Here is a 21889-nt window from a genome sequence, read left to right as displayed (position 1 = left end):
TTATGCTGGAATTTAAAAATACCACTTTTATCTGTTTTATTACTGGGGTTTTAAAATTGTAATTTTATTTAAAAAAATTCCACTGCTGAAAATTATTTTAAAAATCAGTGCAATGTAGTAGCATCATCAACAATGGCCAAATTATGTAAAAAGCCCAAATGTCTACTGACTGCTAACTGATGAATGAAGATGTGATGTGTATGTATGTGTATATATACACACACACACCATGGAGTATTATTCAGCCATAAAAAAAGAATGAAATCTTGCAGTTTCCAACAATGTGAATGGAGCTAGAGTATTATGCTAAGCGAAATAAGTTAGAGAAAGACAAATACCATATGATTTCACTCATCTGTGGAATTTTTTTTTAAAGATTTTATTTATTCATGAGAAACAGAGAGAGAGAGGGAAGAGAGAGAGAGAGAGGGTAGAGACACAAGCAGAGGGAAAAGCAGGCTCCATGCAGGGAGCCCGACATGGGATTTGATCCCAAGACTCCAGGATCATGTCCTGGGCCAAATGTGGTGCTAAACTGCTGAGCCACCCAGGCTGCCCTCATCTGTGGCATTTAAGAAACAAAGAAATACAGGGGGAAAAGTGGCAAACCAAGAAATGGACTCTTAAATGCAGAACAAACTGATGGTTACTGGAGGGGAAGTGGGTGAGGGGATGGGATAAGTAGGTGACAGGGATTAAGGGGTGAACTTTTTGTGATGAGTAATGGGTGTTGTATGTAAGTGATGAATCACTAAAATCTACACTTGAAGCTAATATTACACTGTATGTTAGATGAAAATTTGGAGAAAAAAATAAAATTAGTGCAATGTACTGTTAAAGAGTTCCATTACTAGACCATTAAGACACTATGGGCAAGGAGGACACTTTGGGAAGTTTTTTAATCTCTCTAAAACTCAAGCTTCTGCAGCTACAAAATATTCATAATAGCAGTATTTACCTTATAAGGCTGTTCTGAGAATTAAATGAAGTAAACAAAATATAGTACTTAGCATAATACTTAGCTATTAATGATCAAAAATCTGCATTCGAGATGAAAACAGCATTAAATGAAAATTTCAGATTAAAAAAAAGTCTTCACTGAGGTTGTTCATTCAGTACATTTGTTACTAAATTAAATTTCATTCCAAAATGGATTTATAGCAACTTAAGAATATATCCAATATAATGAGTATTAAAAATAGATGTACAAAGTGGGCAAAACCAGAATAAAGGTAGGAAGATAAAGTGAAATCAAATAATATCTGTTTATTTTAAAGACAGGCACTGTTTCTAAACATTTGACTCTGTTTTCCAGAAGCTCCAACAAAAGGAAACACAATTTGTTACCAGACTCATACCAAGAGAAACGTAACATTTCCTAAGGCAGAGACCTAAGAGAAAATTTCTTATAGTTCCTATGAAGATTATGAAAGAGGACACTCCAGCCCAAAGGGCCGATTTGGAAACATTGGCTGGGTACTTACTGTTGTCACAATGATGGGAGATGCTATTACCATTTAGTGAGTGGGAAGTAGGTATAATAAACACAATGCTTCTGAGAGTAAATACCTGGGGTCATCCAACTCTTTCTGTGAAGAGTCAGATACTAAGTCTTTTAGTTTTTGTAGACCACATAGGGTCTTTGTTGTAGCTATTCAATTTTGCTGTTGTAGTAGAAAAGCAATTTTGGACAGTAACACAACTAAGCATAGCTGTGTTACAATAAAATTTTGTTTATAGACACCAAAATTTGAATTTCCTTTCATTTTCACATGCCACAGATACCATTCTATTGATTTTTTTCCAAGTATTTAAAAATATAAAAACAACCATTTTTAGCTTATGGTGGTGCCAGTAACAAGTTGAAGATCTGGCCTAGGGGGCCACAGTTTGCTGATTCCTGGCCTATACAATAAAAAAAAAGTTCCATCCTAAATGCCAAGAGTTGAGAAGACCTATGGAACTGCTAAACATTATCCCTACAGAATTATATTATGAAGTTTTTCTCAACTTTTTCTTAAGATGCAGCACAGATGTAAAACAAAAAAAATTACATTCAATAAAAATAATTCTAAAAAAAAGTACATTGCAAATATTATACAACTTTCTTCCATTTCAATCATAAAATATAAAAAACCTAGGTATATGTACAAATTTAGTGAGTAGGGGCCGGGAAGGCTAAGTATAGTGCTATTTTAAAAATAGCTTCTCTTACATTCTTATCCTTGAGGACTTCATTTCTCTTAACTGAGTTCTTAAACGGGAATTATATGGCAGTCTGGAGGTTTTGTTTTCTGTTAAGCTGCTGCAGTATGCACTCTCCAGGTAGGACCATATAATTTCACTCAGGCAGGTGATCTTGCTAACCTCTTTCTAAAATTCAGGAAATTAACTCAAGCACGCTCTCTTTGATAGCTACCCCACTAATGTACAAGAATAAAGTCAACAGAATCACTACAAGCAAATTTTCTTAGAAAATTACTTAAGTCTACTCTAAAACGAAGATAAAAAGATAACAAAGTCCTAAGGTTTTTCTTTTCAAATAATTTATTGAGGTGAAATTCACAAAACATAAACTAAACCATTTTAAAATAAACTACTTGGTGGTATCTGGTACATTCATAATGTTGTATCACTATTACCTCTATACAATTCCAAAACATTTCTATTATTTTAAAGTAAAACCCCTTAACTATTAAGCAGTTTCTCCCCATTCTCCCTTCCCCCCGCCCTTAGCAATCACTAGTATGCGCTCTGCATACTATTACCTATTCTGGGTATTTTATATAAATGGAATTATACAAAATGTGATCTTTTATGTCTGGCTTCTTTTACTTAGCATGCTTTATAGGTCCATCCAAGTTGTTCCATGTATCAGTATTTCATTCCTTTTTATGTCTGAGTAACACTACATTGTATCTATATACCACAATTCATTTATCTATTCATCCACTGATAGCCATTATGGCTGATACTTATTTGATTACTTGTTTTCAGATCTTTTGGGTATATACCTAAGAGTGAAATTACAGGCTCATATGGCAATTCTACGTTTAATTTTTGTAGAAATAGTCAAATTGTTCCATAGCACTGAATCATTTTGCATCTCATTTAGCAATGTACAAGGGCTCCAATTTTTCTATATCCTCATCAACACACACATTCCTTCTTTCTGATTATAGCCATTTTAGTGGGTGTAAAAGTGGTTTCAATATTGCTGAACATGTTTTCATGTTTGTTGGTCTTTGTATTATATCTTCTTTGGAGATATTATGTCTATTCAAGTCCTCTTGTTTGTGGCATTGTTGTTGACTTGTTTTTTAATAGCGTTGTTTGTGGCATTGTTGTTGAGTTGTAAGACACATATTCTGGATCCTAGGCCCTTGTCAGATATGTTAAGTCCCCCCTTATCCACTGCTTCAGTCACATCCAGGGCAACTGCAGACTGGAAGCTGACAGTCCTTCTTCTGATGTATGCTCAAAAGATCAACAGTAGCCTAACATTATGTCACAATGCCTATGGCATTCACCTCACTTCATCTCATCAAAGTAGGTATTTTATCATCTCAGTACAATATGAGAACAAATAAGTGAGTGCACATTCACCTAAATTTTATTATAATATGTTGTTATAATTGTCCTATTTTATTACCAGTTATTGTTCATTTCTTGCTGTGCCTAATTTATAAATTAAATTTTATAAGTATGCATGTAAAAAAAAACAAAAAAACAACAGTATATGTAGAGTTGGGTACCATCCATGATTTCAGGCAACAATAGGGGGTCTTGGAACACATCTTCCATGGATAAGGTGGTACTACCGTATGTGATTTGCAAATGTTTTCTCCCATTTTACACCAGTTTTTAATTTTTTAAAAAACACAGATCTTTTTTTTTTTTTAAAGATTTTTATTTATTTATTAATGAGAGAGAGAGCGAGCGAGAGCGGCAGAGACATAGGCAGAGGGAGAAACAGGCTCCATGCGGGGAGCCCGATGCGGGACTCGATCCCGGATCTCCAGGATCAGGCCCTGGGCTGAAGGCGGTGTTAAACCGTTGGGCCACTCAGGCTGCCCCCTTTTTTTTTTGTTTAAAGATCTTAAAAATTTATTTATTAGTGAGAGAGAGAGAGAGAGAAGGAGAGAAAAACACAGCTCTTTTTGTCAAGTATATCCTTGTCTTATTTTGTATTTTTACAAACAGAACTCCAATACAATAAATAAAAGAGAGAAGAACAGAGCTCCTCCAATAGAAGAAGAGGAGAAAACTGAAACCCTAATTACTGGGCATTTATCTGCTGCAAATCCTAAAATACTTACACAAAGCAAATGAAACACAAGATATGTTTTCCATAGTACTCAATCATTTCACAAAAATTTTAAACTGTCCTAAACACAGTGGAACACAGTCTAAAAGAACTGTCCTACACCATAAAGTCTTGGTCAAATATTCGAGACCTGCAAGGTTGTGTACCAGGAAGTACTATTAATGTTCACTTGTCCCAAATCTATATTAGACCTACTAACAATGCATAAGTACTTTGAATGCACCTACCTCTCTGCTATTTAAAAATAAAATCTGGGCAGCCCCAGTGGCTCAGCGGTTTAGTGCTGCCTTCAGCCTGGGGTGTGATCCTGGAGACCCAAGATCGAGTCCCACATCGGGCTCCCTGCGTGGAGCCTGCTTCTCCCTCTGCCTGTGTCTCTGCCTGTCTCTCTCTGTCTCTCTCTCATGAATGAATAAATAAAATCTTTAAAAAAATAAAAAAATAAAAAAAAATAAAATAAAAATAAAATCTGAAATAAGGATCTTAAACATCAAATTGTCAGAAACAGTAGCAGAGATTTACATATTTATTGAGTCTACTACATCATTTAAATATCATTTAGAGAAATGCAAAATCAACAATTTAAAAAAGCACATAGTTACAGCTGGAGTAACTAGAATTTGTACTGAGCTACTGTCTTTATACTTGGTCCTATCACATATCAATGACACTGCTATGCCAGATGGTGATTAGGATTGGCTACCGTATACTTACAGAGCAGTATCTAGGCTCACAAAATCTTAGTCACAACACAAATACACAAAAGCCAACCAAGTTAACTAATTGCTACAAATAGTAAAAATAATCCTTCAAAGATAAACGAGGACTAAAACTTCAAATAATAAATCCAAATTAAATTAAACCTGCAGAATTTCAAGTGAGTACTACCAACAATGGTATGGCATCTATAAAATGCAAAAAAACTTTCAAAGCAGATTTGGTCACTGGTAATAGTGACAAATATTTTGCTTATCCATTTCTCATAACCTAATTCCTATATCTGAAAGTGTTTCAAACTCATGGTTAAAACAGTATTTCCTTAAAAACAACTTTGTGAAAATGTCTTTACCTCTTCTTCCTCAATTTCAGAAGTGTTAAGTTCATGTTTTTGACAGTAAGGACCCTCTTTCCAAGCTTCAGTATCACCACAGTCACAGAAACCTCCACCTCCTGATGTTGTCATCTTGAAAAAAAATTGTAAAGTATCTTGTCAATAAGTATTTACTGAGGGCTATAAGATTATAAATAAGAATATCAAGTGCTCAGGAAATAACATTGCTAAAGTGTTTAATTTCTTTGGAGGAGTAAAATTATATAAATGCCAAACCTCTCAATGTTTCAAAGCTTAAATAAGCCTAAGCTAATTTAAACAATTTTGAAATAAGCTACTTTGTAATGTCTAATAAACTACAGTTATTTTAAAGAGGTAAAATGTGTCCACTTATATGACATATGACTTCCTTATTAGGAAAATCATGAGGGTTTCCCTGCTGAGTTTTGGTATAATGTTGATATCAATGCCACCAGGTTATAGCACTCTAATGTAATATAACAGATTTGTTATAAAGATTCCTATAGCTGCTTTCCCCCAGGAGAGTCTGAGAGTGCTACATCTACATTAGAGAAAGTGACCAACAGAAACTACAGAAATAGTTTGTTTTTCTTTTCTAACATCCCCTAAATAGCATTCTTTGACAAGGAAAGAAGCTCAGGAAATATAAATGTAAGACTGTCAGGTGAGAAAAAGTTTTCACCACCTGCAGGATTCATGAATTATTCATACATTAAGATATGGCAATGACTCAAGGAAGCTGGCAAGACAGAACTTATTTAATTATTGGAAATTCTGCTTTAAAAAAAATACTGTGAAAGAGTGTTTAGCAGTGTGTATTTGATGCAAATTTTAGAATGAACCCTATACATTCTGCTCCCCAAAAGTTATTTGTATGTTAGATATCAAAATATAACTAATGTAAACCTACAAATGACAGTTATTCCCAAGGGCTGCAAGGATATAGGTCAACAAACATGGGCAGGCAGCCATTTGGAAAATGATAACCCTACAACTTTTGTGCTTCTTATGGTTACCTAAGACAGGTAGAGCAGCTTAAAGGAAACCAGGATTCTTTTACTGATTTATGAAAATAAAGGGAACATACAAAAATCAAAGGGGTCCAATTTTGTAGCTGTTTTAGTTCATTATCATCAATACTCGAGTAGAATGAAGAAAAACAGGAGGAAAGTCCTGAGCCAACAGGCCTCCTAAATTAATAATAAGATTGAAATTTCCCTATGATTTCATTTGAGATTAGGGTGCAAAGTTCCAGGTACTAACATTTCCCTAACTTTTGAATGTTCAAGGCTTTTTCTTCAATTTCCAGTAGAAGAACCAACCAGGACAATAATCCACCTTTGTATCCTTGATTTAAAAGTAAATATACCTGATTCTTGGAAAAGTACGGACTGCATTATAGTAGTAGAAAAATAATAAAATTGGTGGGTCTCATATTCTGGGGTTGATCCCTCTCCTACTATGTAGATGTTTCTTTAATATTAAGAAATGACAAATCTTCTGTAGAAGATGACCAACTGAGTTATTTCTTAAATGTATAATCCTGACACTTTTCCTTACTCTTTTTTTCCGCGTCCTTCCCTTCAGAATCTCCCTCCCACTTTTATCTCTCACCTTTTCCTCTAATTTTTGATAACCTTTTGCATAAACCTAGAATTACTGAAATAATAAACATAAGGAAGTAACAAACTAGTTGAAAACCAACATGCAGGAACTGGTATCTGTGAGGTCTTTCCTAAACCATGTGTTCAAGAAGTCTGGATTCATGATTTATTCCTACCCTGCTGGTAACATATGTTTAAGTGTTTATTTTTTTATTTTATTTTATTTTTTATTTTATTATTTTTTTGTTTAAGTGTTTAAATAACACATTTCTTAAACCACTATCCTCCATTTTAGTGTTAAATCCTGGAATTTAAAAAAGGCAGAAAATATATCTAACATAAAATTTAATAGTGGGTATGATTATTATCTGGACATTACTAACCCTATATCGATGGTCTCTGTGAATACTTCCCAAAAAGCACTCCATGCATAAAACACAAGTTGGATCAACTGCACAGTCTCTGTAAAGTTAAAGAAAAAAAAAATCAGAGTGTCAGAAAATAACTGTGTATTTCACAACATAATATTTCACCCGGAATACATCCAAGAAGAGCCAGAACAGTGAACTGCCTTGGTGTGAGAAGAAAGGAAATAATATTCCCAAAGATCTGTCAGCAATGAAGTCAGCTTAAGAACCTGCTCCTCTCCCCCACCCCCAAAAAAAAGAACCTGCTTCTCATACCACTGGATGTGTATATCTTATACTAGATTTGCGGAAATCACATTTTCATTTGATTTCAGTTGTTTCATTTACTTTCATCATAATGCCAATTCGATACATTTACAGATCATATCTTAAACAAGAGAATTCCTATACTTCCATGAAATGAAATGGTGAGTTACAAAAATCTTTAAATTTCCACTTATCTTAGTTACTGTAACCTCATAAGCAACTATTCTTCTGTGCTTATTCCTGCATGCCATCTAGGTATGTTCTTACAAAATGTTTTTGAGTGCATGTATTTTTAATGAATGTAAATCTTACTGTGTCATATATTACATTTTGTTACTTTTTCACTTCTGTAACATAATCCATTCATTTTGTATGTATACATCTGATTTGCTTCTAATCGCTATGTAATATGCTATGGCATGTATCCAAAATATTTTCTCTCTTCTCCCTGCACTGGACACCTGAATTATCTCCAATGCCTTTCTACCTATATAATGCTGTAATAAACACAGTGTAAATGTTCTCTTACAGATGTGTCTGAGACTTTCTTTGACATATAAACTGAAGAGCAGAATTGTTGGGTCATATACATGTCAACTTCTCAATCTGAATGCCATGCTACTGTCCAGAGGGGCTACATATCCCCCACCAGTTTATGAGGGTTTGTATAGCTCAGCATTTTCATTGCATTTGGTTTTACCTATTTTTTTTTTAAGATTTTATTTATTTATTCATGAGAGAGACAGAGTGTCAGAGACATAGGCAGAAGGAGAAGCAGGCTCCCACAGGGAGCCTGATGCGGGACTCAATGCCAGGACCCCAGGATCACAACCTGAGCCCAAGGCAGACGCTCAACCACTGAGCCACCCAGGCGCCCCTATCTAGTTTTCTAATATGTGCAAGGCTAACATATTTGAAATGATATCTTATTATTTTAATTTGCATGTCTCTGATTGCTAATATGTTTATTCAACTCTTCATATGCTTATTGCTTTTGGGTTTCCTCTTCTATAAATTGTCTTTGCCCATTTTCCTGCTAGGATTGCTTTATCTTATTTGCACAATCTAATCTAGTGGATATAATCACTTTGCAATATTAAACATTGCAAATATTGTCTCCCATTTGTCACCTGTATATTAATTTTATGTTTGGGGTCCTTTGTTAAATAGAACTGCCTATTTTGATGCAATTAAATTCACACAAACACACACGCAATTGGTTTGTATTTTAAGGTTTTAAGAAGTTCTTTCCCCAAAATCAGGTCACAAAAATACTCTTCACTTTCTTCTATTAATCTTCTGGTTTTATCTTCCACATTTAGGTGGAGTAGAATATAGTTGTATATGATGTAGAATATAGTAAAATATAGTTTTGTTTCTCAAATATACACTGAACTATTTTTTTCCAACACCATCTACTAAATGATCTAACTTTTATCTATTGGTTGTGGTATCATCTTTGTAAAATATTAAGTTCCTACATCTCCTTGGGTCTAAGCTGTCTAATATGTGTGAGTGATCTATTTGTTCTTACACCATACCACACTATGTTACTATGGCTTTGTAGTATATCTTAATATCTGGCAGGTTAAGTTCCCTTTTATTCTCTTTTTAAAAAATGTTGACTAAGCTATTCACAAACTCTTCTTTATTCGTCCACACATCACTTAGGATAAGTGTACAGAGTCTCTAAAAAATATCCAGCTGAAATTTTGACAGAGATTACTTAGAATTTATTGATAAATTTCAGGAGTAGGAACATTGTCATAAGAGTAAATTATCATGTCCATGATTATTTCTTAAGTCTTCTACTGAAGTTATAAAGTCTTCTTCATATGAATCCTTTATATTCTTGATTAGATTAATAAAGATGTACTCCCTAGATTTTATTTTAAATGATACATATTTAAAAAAATCTTTATCTAGTTGCCTAAGGATGATGAAAAGAAATAACATTGATTTTTAGTATCTTTGATTAACCAAGGCAGTTCTAATAGTTTGTTGAATTATTTTTCTTCCCAGGTAAATGAATACATAGTCTGCATGTAATGACAATTTTATCTCTTTCCTTACCATATTTACACCTTTTTATTTTTCTTCCTTTATACTGTTGACAAGGACCTCCAGTGATATATTAAACAGCAGCAAGAGTAGGCATCCCCACCTTGTTTTAGATATTAAAGAAAAACATATCTAAAAGTTCTCCATTAGTATTATATTCACAGGTTTACTGATAAAGTGTTTTTCTAGAAAAAAAAATTAAGCATAATATCGTGCCTTTCCTATATAAACTGCACCTCAAGCTAATCAAAGGACTGAGGAGGGACTGTGTTTCTTTTATAAAAGACAAGCTAATAAAGAAAGAAATGATCAGTTAGAATATTTTGCTACCTCCTAATAAAATAATGATCAACAAGCATCGGTGACTGCTAAAATACTGGATAAAAAGGTTAATGAAGACCTTTTTAATGGTTGCATCTGCATGGTACCTAAACCCACTGATCATCTTAACAAACAAACAAAAAAACAGAGAAGCATCATGGGCTTCCTGACATGAAGAATTAAGAAGTTACACATCAATATTTATAAAGTATAAACATAATAATTCAATTATACCTAACTACCTGTTTAGAAGAAACACAGGGAGAAACATGTTAAGCAACACCATGGGGACACAGTAAACAAATCCAGACTGTGGAAAATTCCACAGGACAAATGATCTGGTTTCTTAGCAATATAAATGGAAAAAAGAAGAAAAAAAAAAAAAAGAGGGAGAGGAGCTATTATAGATTAAAAGAAAAAATGAGGAATAACAGCCAAATGCAATGTGTGGACTTTGAATTCACATGTATGAGTCAATCAGTACAATTCCATTCAGGCTAGATATTAGATAATGTTAAGGAATTAGTGTTATTTTTTTAGGATGTTAATGGTTGTAGAGGGGGAAAAAAGCTGTATTATGAGTAAAAAGGCATACTGCCTAGAATTTGCTTTATTTTTTTTTAAAGATTTATTTTTATTTATTTGTGATAGACAGAGAGAGAGAGAGAGGCAGAGACACAGGCAGAGGGAGAAGCAGGCTCCATGCCGGGAGCCCAACGCGGGACTCGATCCCGGGACTTCAGGATCATGCCCTAGGCCAAAGGGAGGCGCGAAACCGCTGAGCCACCCAGAGATCCCTTGGAATTTGCTTTAAAATAACCTGATGGGCACTTGGGTGGCTCACTTGGCTAAGCATCAGACTCGATTTTGGTTGAGGTCATGATCTCAGGATCATGAGATTGAGCCCCTGACCCTTTGTGTTAGGACCTGTAGAGGGCATGGAGCCTGCTTAAGATTTTCTCTTCTCCCCCTCTGTCACCCCCAGCTATCGCTCTTAAGAAAAGTAATCTGGCAGGGCAAGAAAAAAAGTGTGTATGTGTATGAGTATACATAAAAAGAATTGCCATAGGGCAGCCTGGATGGCTCAGTGGTTTAGTGCCGCCTTCGGCCCAGGGCCTGATCCTGGAGTCCCAGGATCCAGTCCCAAGTCAGGCACCCTGCATGGAGCCTGCTCTCCCTCTGCCTGTGTCTCTACCTCTCTCTCTGTGTCTCTCATGAATAAATAAATAAAATCTTAAATATATATTTTAAAAAAACTTAAAAAAATAGCGTTGCCATATATTGCTAATTGCTGAAGCTGAGCAATGAGTACATGTCAGATCTTTTATACCCTTCACCCTATTTTTAATGTTTGAAGATGTCCATAACAAAGTTTTTAAAAATCTAACACCCAAATATTCAGTAGTCTGCTAAGAATTTATATCATAAACAATTGTTGAAATTTATAAAATGCTTTCCAGAATCAACTCAGAAAAACATAGTTTTCTTCTCTATTAAAATGGTGAATTACAGTAATAATTGTTTTATTTATTTATTTATTTTTAATAATTGTTTTAAAGATGAACTATTTAGATTCCTCAACTAAGCTCCATTTGATTATGATGCATCACTTTTAGTATATCCTTGGATTCAGACAGCTAATATTTTATTTAGGATTCTTTCAGCTATTATTAATAAAAGAAATGGCTCTAGAATCTCTTAAATTTATCAGGGATTAAAAACAAGATTAGGGCAGCCCCAGTGGCGCAGCAGTTTAGCGCCATCTGCTGCCCGGAGCGTGATCCTGGAGACCCTGGATAGAGTCCCACGTTGGGCTCCCTGCATGGAGCCTGCTTCTTCCTCTGCCTGTGTCTCTGCCTCTCTCTCTCTCTCTCTGTGTCTCTATGAATAAATAAATAAAATCTTAAAAAAAAAAAGATTATATTAGCCTCATAAAGAGTTATAGCAGTTTCTTTTTTTTTTAAAGATTTTAAAATTTTATTTATTTATAGAGACACAGGGAGAGAGAGAGAGAGAGAGAGGCAGAGACACAGGCAGAGGGAGAAGCAGGCTCCATGCACCGGAAGCCTGACGTGGGACTCGATCCTGAGTCTCCAGGATCACACCCCGGGCTGCAAGTGGCGCTAAACCGCTAAGCCACCAGGGTTGTCCAGTTTCTTTTTTTTTTTTTTTTTTTAAGATTTTATTTATTTATTCATGAGAGACACACAGAGAGAGGCAGAGACATAGGCAGAGGGAGAAGCAGGGTCCCTAATGGGAGTCCGATGTGGGACTCAATCCCAGGACCCCAGGATCACGATCTGAACCAAAGGCAGATGCTCAATCACTGAGTCACCCAGGCATCCCAATTTTTTCCATTTTCTATAGTAAATTGTGTAAAAGAGGAATTAATTTTCCTTTGAAATTTGGTTGACCTAAAAAAAAAAAAAAAAAAAGAAATTTGGTTGAACTCACCTATAGTCATCCAGGTATGGGATTTGTGGAAGGGAAGATCTTTAATTACCATTCCAGTACTGTACTGTTTTCCATACTGTATTCAAGCTACCTAGCACTTTTCTATAAATTTATCCATTTCACCTAAGTTTGTGAATTTTTTTAGTTGTTCATAATTCTCATATTTCAAAGGCTGCCAAAGTTTTAGCATCTCCATAGTTTTTTTTTTTTTTTTTAGGGTACCTCTAGACTAAAAGAAACAATTATTCTGTTTATTAGATAGACTCAAACAACTCAGGACCTTTGAACACCTAACCATTTTTTAACACTTAGAATCAAATTGGATACTGCTACCTTCACTGCTTATTCCATAAAATATCTGCTTTTCAATCACAACAATGCTGATGACCTAGCTTTGCAAGACATGGTATCATCAAAAGGAATGCAGTGTGTTTCTCAATTTTCATTTTGAATTTTATGTATCTGCATGTTCTTTTCCTTATTCAGTCTTGCAAAAAAATTCCAAAGAGTCAGTATATCTCAGCTTTTTACTTTTATTTTCTGATCTTTAATTTCTTTCTCCTTTGAGTGTGCTCAAGTGTTCTTCATCTAACCTACTGGGCTGAATGTTTACCTTGTTTATTTTTTTTATCTTTGAAATAATTTTACTCCTAGGAAAGAGGCAAAAATAGTAGAGAGTTCCTTTATACCCTAATCAAACTTTTCTTCATGTTAACAATAATACAAGGAAATTAATATCAGCACAATTTATTAACTACAGCCCTTATTCAAAAGTCGTCAATTTTCCCACTATGGTTCCTTTTTCTCTTTCAGGATGCAAGATCCCACATTACATTAGACATCACGTCTTCAAAGTCTCCTCCAAATTCTAACAGTTCCTCAGTCTTTTCTTAAATTTTGTGACCACAACTTTTTGAAGAGTACTGGTTACTCATTTTGTAGAGGTCCCACAATTTGGGTTTTTTTTGACATGCTCATGATTAGACTGAGTTATACATTTTTGGTAAGAAAGAATACTACAGAAGTGATGCTCTGCCCTCAATACATCATAACAGGGGGAACATGATGCTGATCAGATATGCCAGAGTACTGGTGACAATAATTTTACTTTGTTAAGATGGTATCTACCAGACTCCTACACTATAAATATGCTCTTGTACCTTTTATAATTAAATATATTTGGGGAAATATTTGAGACTATTCAAATATCCTCCTATTTCTCAGTCATCTACTAGTTTTAGCATCTACCGATGGATCTTGTCTACAGTTACCACTGTGTTATTTGCCTAATGGTAACTTTCCATATCCTGCATTCCTGTCTGATTTATTTTATTTTTTATTTTTAAAGATTTTATTTATTTATTCATGAGAGACACACACATAGAGAGACAGGCAGAGACACAGGCAGAGGGAGAAGCAGGCTCCATGCAGGGAGCTTGACATGGGACTCGATCCTGGGTCTCCAGGATCACGCCCTGGGCTAAAAGCGGCGCTAAACCACTGAGCCACCAGGGCTGCCCCTCCTGTCTGATTTATTAAGTGGAATTTTTCAGTTGGGAAAACTATGAAAACATCCCTTCTCTCTCATTTATTCAAATACATCAGTGTGGACTCATGAATATTTTATTTTATGGGTTAGAATTTAATCCAATCATTATTTTATTGTTCAAACTGTTTCACCTGTGGCCACTGGAAGCTCTTTCAAGTTGGCTCCTGTGCCCTTTCAACATGCCCCTTCCTTTTCTTGGGGAGAGGGAGCAACACAAGATGTTTGAAACTTACTTTGTAGTTTCTCTGTCCCAGCCCTGGAATCAGTCATTTCACCATGAAGTTCTGATTCCTTTTATTGGACACTGGTATTTAGAAACCAGTATCTAGGTACTAGGTGTGCTCTCTGCTACAGGAGTTGCAGTTTCTAGGTCCTTTCAGCAGACAAAACCAGGAAATGTATGTATGTACAGCTATTTTAAAATATTTTTTTCATTGTGATAAATGTATTCTTTAATCCTTACCTCCTATTTCCCCCATCTCCCACCAACCTCCCCTCTGGTAACCATAATTTTTTCTCTATAGTTGAGTCTGTTTCTTGTCTCTTTTCTCCTTGCTCATTTGCTTTGTTTCTTAAATTCTACATTAGTATATCATAAGGCATCTTTTTTTTTTATTGAGAGAGAGAAAGTGAGACACGAGTGAGGTGAGGGGCAAAGGGAGAAGCAGACTCCCCACTGAGCACAGAGCCTGATGTGGGACTTGATGACCTAAGCTGAAAGCAGATGCTTAACTGACTGAGCCACCCAGGTGTCACTGGTATCTGTCTTTGACTGACTTATTGGTCGTAGCATTATACTCTCTAGCTTTAATCACGTTGTTGCAAATAGCAGAATTTCATTTTTATGGCAGAATATTCCACTGTATAATAAACCACATCTCCTTTACCCATTCATCTATTGATGAATACCTGGGGTGCTTCCATAATTTGGCTATTGTGAATAATGCTGCAGTAAACTCAGAGGTGTATGTATCCTTTAAGTTTTTGTTATTTGGGGGGTAAATACCCAATAATGTATTTACTGAATCATTGGGGAGTTCTACTTAAGGTTTTGAGGAACTCCATACGGTTTTCCATAGTGGCTGCACCAATTTGCATTCCTACCAACAGCCCATGAGAGTTGCTTTTTCTCCACATCCTTGTCAACACTTGGTTGTTTCTTGGTTTGATTTTAGCCATTCTCACAGGTGTGAGATGGTATCTTATTATAGTTTTGATTTGTAATTTCCTGATGAATGATGTTGAGCATCCTTCTGTCAGCCATTTACATGTCTTCTTTGGAGAAACGTCTGTTCATGACTTCTACTCATTTTTAAACTATATTACTTATATTTTGGGTATTGAGTTACATGAGTTCTTTATATATTTCAGATACTAACTCTTTATCAGATATGTCATTTGCAAATAAGTTCTCCCAACCAGTAGGTTGCCTTTTAGTTTTGTGGATTGTTTCCTTCGTTGTGCAGCTTATTTTGATGAAATTCCAATAGTTTATTTTTGCTTTTATTTCTCTTGCCTTAGGAGACATATCTAGAAAAATACTGCCGCGGCTGATGTCAGCACGGCTGCCTGTGCTCTCTTCAGGAATTTTTGTGGTTTCAGGTCTCAAATGTAGGTGTTTAATCTATCTTCAATTTATTTTTGTGTGTGATGAAAGAAAGTGGTCTATTTTCATTCTTTCACATGTGGCTGGTTTTTCCGATACCATTTGTTGAAAAGACTGTCTTTTCCCATGTATATTCATTCCTCTTTTGTTGAAAATTAATTGACCATATAATTGTGGGTTTATTTCTGGGTTTTCTATTCTGTTCCATTAATCTGTGTGTCTCTTTCTATGTTAGTACCATACTGTTTTATTTACTACCACTTTGGGATCCCTGGATGGCTGAGTCAGTTGAATGTCCAACTCTTGATTTTTAGCTCAGGTCTTGATCTCAGAGTCTTGGGATCAAGACTTGCACTGGGTTCTACACTCAATGGGTAGTCTACTTGAGGATTTCTCTCCCTCTGCTCATACATGCACACGTTCTCTCTCCCTCTCTCAAATAAATAAATTTAAAAAAATACCACCACTTTGTAATATAACTTGTAATCTGGAATGCTGCTATTTCCATTTTTGGTTTTCCTTTTTCAAGATTGTTATGGCTATTCAAGGTCTTTTGTGGTTCCACACAGGTTTTAGGACTGTTTTAGTTCTGTGAAAAATGCAGTTTGTATTTGGTAGGGATTGCATTAAGACTATAGATGCTTTGGATACTACAGATAATTTAACAATACTTATTCTTACAACCCATGCACATTCCATGGACTATCTTTCCATTGTCTTGAATTTCTTTCATCAATGTTGTATAAGTTTTTAGAGTGTAGGTCTTTTACATCTTTGGTTAAGTTTATTCCTAGGTATTTTATTCTTTTTGGTACAACTATAAATGGGATAGCTTTCTTAATCCACTTTCTGCTGTTTCATTATTAGTATTAGGAATGCAACAGATTTCTGTTCATTGATTTTGTAACTTATGACCATACTGAATCTGTTCTATCAATTCTAGTAGCTTTTTGGTGATGTCTTTAGGGCTTTCTATATATAGTATTATATCACCTACAAACTGAGAATTTTACTAGTTTGGATGCCTTTATTTATGTTTTCTAATTGCCGTGGCTAGGATTTCCAGTACTATGTTGAATAAAAGTGCCAAGAGTAGACATCCTTGTCTTGTCCTGACCTCAGGGGAAAAGTTCTCAGTTTTTCATCACATGTATGACATTGGCTATGTGTTTTTTGTATAAGTCCTTTATTATGCTGTGATACGTTCCCTTTAGGCCCACTCTGCAGAGGATCTTTATCATGAATGATGCTGTACTTTGTCAAATGCTTTTGCTACATCTACAGAAATGATTATATGGTTTTTATCCTTTCTTTTATTGATGTGACATATTATCTTGATTGTTTTGTGACAATCAAACCATCCTTGCATCCTGGGAATAAATCCCACTTGATAGTGGTGTATAATTTTTTAAAATGTATTGCTGGATTTGGTTTGCTGATATTTTGTCATGGATTTTTGCATATATATTCCTGAGAGATATAGCCTGTAGTTTGTTTGTTTGTTTGTTTTGTGGTATCTTTATCTGGTTTTGGTATACTAGCCTTACAGAATGAATTTGGAAGTTTTCCTTTCTCTTGTATTTTTTGGAATAGTTTGAGAAAAACAGGCATTAACTCTTCCTTAAATGTGTGGTAGAATTCACCTGTGAAACCTTCTGGTCCTGGACTTTTGTTTGTTGGGAGTTTTTAAATCACTAATTCATTTTCATTGCTGGTAATCTGCTCAGATTTTCTATTTCTTCCTGTTTTAGTTTTGGTAGGTTGTATGTTTCTAGGAATTTATCCATTCCTTCTAAGTTGTCCAATTTGTTGGCATAAAGGTTTTCAAAATATTCTGTAACAACTGGGCAGCCCCAGTGGCTTAGCGGTTTAGCACTGCCTTCAGCCCAGGGCGTGATCCTGGAGACCCGGGATCGAGTCCCACATTGGGCTCCCTTCATGGAGCCTGCTTCTCCCTCTGCCTTGTGTCTCTGCCTCTCTCTCCCTGTATCTCTTGTGAATAAATAAAATCTTTAAAAATATATATTCTGTAACAACTGTTTGTATTTGTTAGTTATTTCTTTTACTAGTGATTTTATTTGGGGCTTTCCTCTCTCTTTTTAAATGAGTCTTGCTACAAGTTTATCAATTTTTAAAAAATATTTTCAAAAAACCATGTCCTTTTATCTTTAATATTTTCAAAGAACCTTTCATTGATCTTTTCTGTTTTTGTTTTTGTTTTTTAGTTTCTATATCATTTATTTCTGCTCTTTTTGTTATTTTTCCTCCTTTTGCTAGATTTGGCAACTTTCTTTTCTTCTTTTTCCAGCTCCGTTAGATGTAAAGTTAGGTTGTTTGAGATTTTTCTTGCTTCAATGAGGTAGGCTTGTATTGCTATAAACTTCCTCTTATAACCACTTTTGCTACACCCCAAAGATTTTGGACTATTTTATTTTCATTTGTTTCCACCACAGAAATTATTTTTAACCTTTCTTTTTTTTCTTGGCAGATGTTTTAAAAGTATATACTTCCTATTAAATATTCCTTTAGCGATGTCCCCAAAATTTCAACACACAATGATTTTATTATTCCATTCTGTTTCTTTTTTTTTTTTTTTTTTTAAAGATTTTATTTATTTATTCATGATAGTCACGGAGGAGAGAGAGAGAGAGGCAGAGACACAGGCAGAGGGAGAAGCAGGCTCCATGCACCGGGAGCCCGACGTGGGACTCGATCCCGGGTCTCCAGGATCGCGCCCTGGGCCAAAGGCAGGCGCCAAACCGCTGCGCCACCCAGGGATCCCTCCATTCTGTTTCTAAACTTCCTGGAGACCCGGGATCGAGTCCCACATCAGGCTCCCGGCATGGAGCCTGCTTCCCCTCTTCCTGTGTCTCTGCCTCTCTCTCTCTCTCTCTATCATAAATAAATAAATCTTTAAAAATAAATAAATAAACTTCCTTAGTGATTTCAGTAATATTCTTTTACTTAACATTAGCAATGGTAGTTTCCAAACATAAAATTTATTTAACTTACCTGTTTTTGTTTCTTATTTTATTAAATATAGTGGGAGAACAATCTGCATGGCTCTGAGTCTCAAGAATTAACTGGTTTCCTTTAATGTCGAATATACAGATTGCTTTTTAAAAACTTAGATATAATTCACACATAAAAATTAATCTTTTTAAAAGTGTCCACCCTAGGGGCACCTGGCTGGCTCAGTTAGTAGAGCATGTGACTCTTGATCTCAAGGACATGAGCTCAAGCCCCATATTGGGTGTTGGGCTTATGTTAAACAAAAATAAATACAATGGCTTATTAATTAAAAAAAAATGTGTCCAAACTTGGCAGTTTGTACTATTATAAGGCTGCACAAACATAATCAACCAAAATGTTTGGAGAATGTCTATTCAAATCCTTTGTCCATTTTTAAATTTGGTTATCTTTTTGTGTTCCTTATTATTTTCTAGATAAATTCCATTTCCCAGAGATGAAAACTGCTATACCAGCTTTCTTTTGTATCATACTTTTGGCTGGTATTTTTTTCTCCACTGTTCTATTCCTATTTTTAGTGATTTTCAGTTTTACTTTGCCTCTTATAGACAGTATTTTTGGATTTCTAAAAATCAACCTAAGAGCCAGTCTTTACATAATCATAAAGAAAAGTAAAGCCAGATCCTTGTTCTCTAAGAATCCATCATTTAACAGAAAAAACAAATGTGTACAGTTACAGGACCAGTACTTAACTGCCATATTAAAGTATGCTGGTTTGGTGAAAGCACACACAGATCTCTCAGATTTTACAGCTTTAGTGAAAGCAGTCATCTCCAAACTCTCGCGGATCATACATCCCTTGTTAAAATGTTTAGAGCATGCACTATGTAAATATATTTGTATTACACACACATTCATAATTTTACTTATAAGTTGTATTTATGTGCTACTACTATATGAGACTAACTAGTCCCTCAATTATACTACTGTGTAACTGGAGTTCCAGGAGTAGGAAAATGAGGCAGAAAGTATATTTGAAAAAGTAATAACCTGGGCAGCCCGGGTAGCTCAGCGATTTAGCGCCGCCTTCGGCCCAGGGCCTGATCCTGGGGATCCAGGATCAAGTCCCATGTCGTGTTCCTTGCATGGAGCCTGCTTCTCCCTCTGCCTGTGTCTCTGCCTCTCTCTCTCTCTGTCTCTCATGAAGAAATAAATTAAGTCTTTAAAAAAAAAAAAAAGAAAAATAACCTAAACTTCCCAAATTTCGTTAAAGACATCAACTTACAATTCAACAAACTCAAGGAACCCCATAAGGATAAAAACAAAGAACATACAACTAGGCATATCATAGTCACATTGCTGAAATCCAACAATAAAGTGAAAATCTTGAAGGCAGCAGAGAAAACAAAGCACATGTGTTACAAAGCAACACAGGTATGCTAATAAAAGCAGACATCATCAGAAACAACAAATGTCAGAAGATAATGAAACAAAATCTTTCTTTCTTTTTTTTCTCCTTTTCAGCATTTGAAAGTATCAACCCAGAATTCTATACTCAGGAAAACACCCCTAAAAAATGAGGGCAAACTTCCAGTATCCAGTGAGCATGTAAGAAGGTTAGAGGTTGCCACAATGTCCTAACAAATAAAAAGTTAAACAAACTGAAAAACCATTAACCCATCTTAGATGTACAAAAGAAGTAAGGTCACAGGACAAACTGCTATCCCCGAAATTATAGAGACCAACAAATGAATACAGAGAAACACAACTTGAGAGAGCAGAAACCCACAAACACAAACCTCTACAGGAACCAAAATTAATAAAATTAATTATCAGAATTAATAAAGGACATTGACAATTCACAATGATAAAAGGGTCAATATACCAGGAGGTCATAGAGATTATAAACATCTATATATGTAGCTAATAGATAACTGAAACATAAACTGATAGAACTAGAAGAAATCAATCCAAAATTACATCTGAATATTTTCATACCCTTTTCTCAGTAATTGATAAAACAGCTAGTCATGCTGAGGTTAGAAACCTGAATTACACCTGACAAATTGTTGGAGGCTCAGTGTGAATGTTTGAGAGATTAAAACTCCAGTCATGGGGAAACAGAGAGGGACCTAACATTTTGGTGAGTTTTTTTTCCCCTGGAGTTCTACTAAGTTCTTACAATGAACATCAGAGAAAAGTCCTCTCATGTTTCCAGGGGTGGGGAAAAAAAAATGGAACCATTCTGAAATATGCAAGGGCATTCTGTTCTTAAAAAGTCTGCCCTCAGAAGAAACTATAGTCAGAGCCTAACCTGCTGGATTTTACCAGAGTCTAACTGACCTGGAAAAGAGAAATATCCACTTCCAGCCCACTCTAGCCATCTTGTCCCACATAAAGACAGGTGGTGATGGTAGAGTGGTGGCAATGAAAAGCACATAAGTTCAGAGTCCAGAGCATAGGCTCACTAGGAGACTGAGATCAAATCAAAGGACTACAGAATGCTTTGCCTTTCCCACACCTTACTATCACATCACTAAAAGTCTATGGAGTTCCTTCTAACTGATATATCATATGCCTGGCTACCAAAAACAAAACAAAAAAACCACACACAACTGTAAGACATATTAAAAGGCAAAAAATACAGTTTGAAGAAATAAAGCAAGCATCAAAATCAGACGCAGGTATGTCAGAAATGATGGAATTATCAGACCTGAAATTTAAAACGACCATGATTAATGTTAGGGGCCCTTATGGATATAGCAGACAGCATGCAAGAACAGAAGGGCAATGTAAGCAGAGATGGAAATCTTAAGAAAGAACCAAAAAGAAATGCTAGAGATCAAAACATTGTAACAGAATGAAGAATGCCTTTGATGGGCTTATTAGCAGACTGGACATAGCTGAACAAAAAATCCTTGAGCTTGAGGATATCTCAACAATGTGAAAAGCAAATAGAAAAAAGACTGAAAGAAAAACAGAACAAAATATCCATGAAATGTAAGACAACTACAAAAGATATAATGTATATGTAACAGGAATGCCAGAGAACAGAAAAAAAGAGAAAGGAACAGACTGATAATTTCCCTAGATGTTTTTTTAAGATTTTATTTATTTGACACACAGAGCACAAACAGTGGTTGGTAGGCAGAGGGAGAGGGAGAAGCAGGCTTTCCATTGAGCAGAGAGCCTGACATGGGGCTCAATCCCAAAACCCCGGGATCATGACCTGAGTAGAAGGCAGATGCTTA

The 21889-nt window shown here is 35.4% G+C and overlaps 1 protein-coding gene across 6 annotated transcripts in view; it reads right to left on the bottom strand.

Moving 5' to 3' along the window:
• UBR2 (ubiquitin protein ligase E3 component n-recognin 2) overlaps positions 1–21889 on the bottom strand; it is a 129675-nt gene that overhangs the window by 80263 nt on the left and 27523 nt on the right. For 5 of the 6 annotated variants that reach the window (XM_025418802.3, XM_025418801.3, XM_025418803.3 and 2 more), the window contains exons 3-4: positions 7387–7465; positions 5397–5510 (exon numbers count right to left, since the gene is read on the bottom strand). The exons of the other annotated variant lie outside the window; for it this stretch is intronic. In XM_025418802.3, coding sequence (XP_025274587.1) covers positions 5397–5510; positions 7387–7465 — 193 coding nt within the window. The remainder of the gene's footprint in view (positions 1–5396; positions 5511–7386; positions 7466–21889) is intronic. 6 annotated transcript variants of the gene reach the window in all.

This window comes from Canis lupus, chromosome 12 (assembly GCF_003254725.2).
Source record: "Canis lupus dingo isolate Sandy chromosome 12, ASM325472v2, whole genome shotgun sequence".
Lineage (NCBI taxonomy): Eukaryota > Metazoa > Chordata > Mammalia > Carnivora > Canidae > Canis > Canis lupus.
This window is presented reverse-complemented; position numbering and strand designations above follow the sequence as displayed.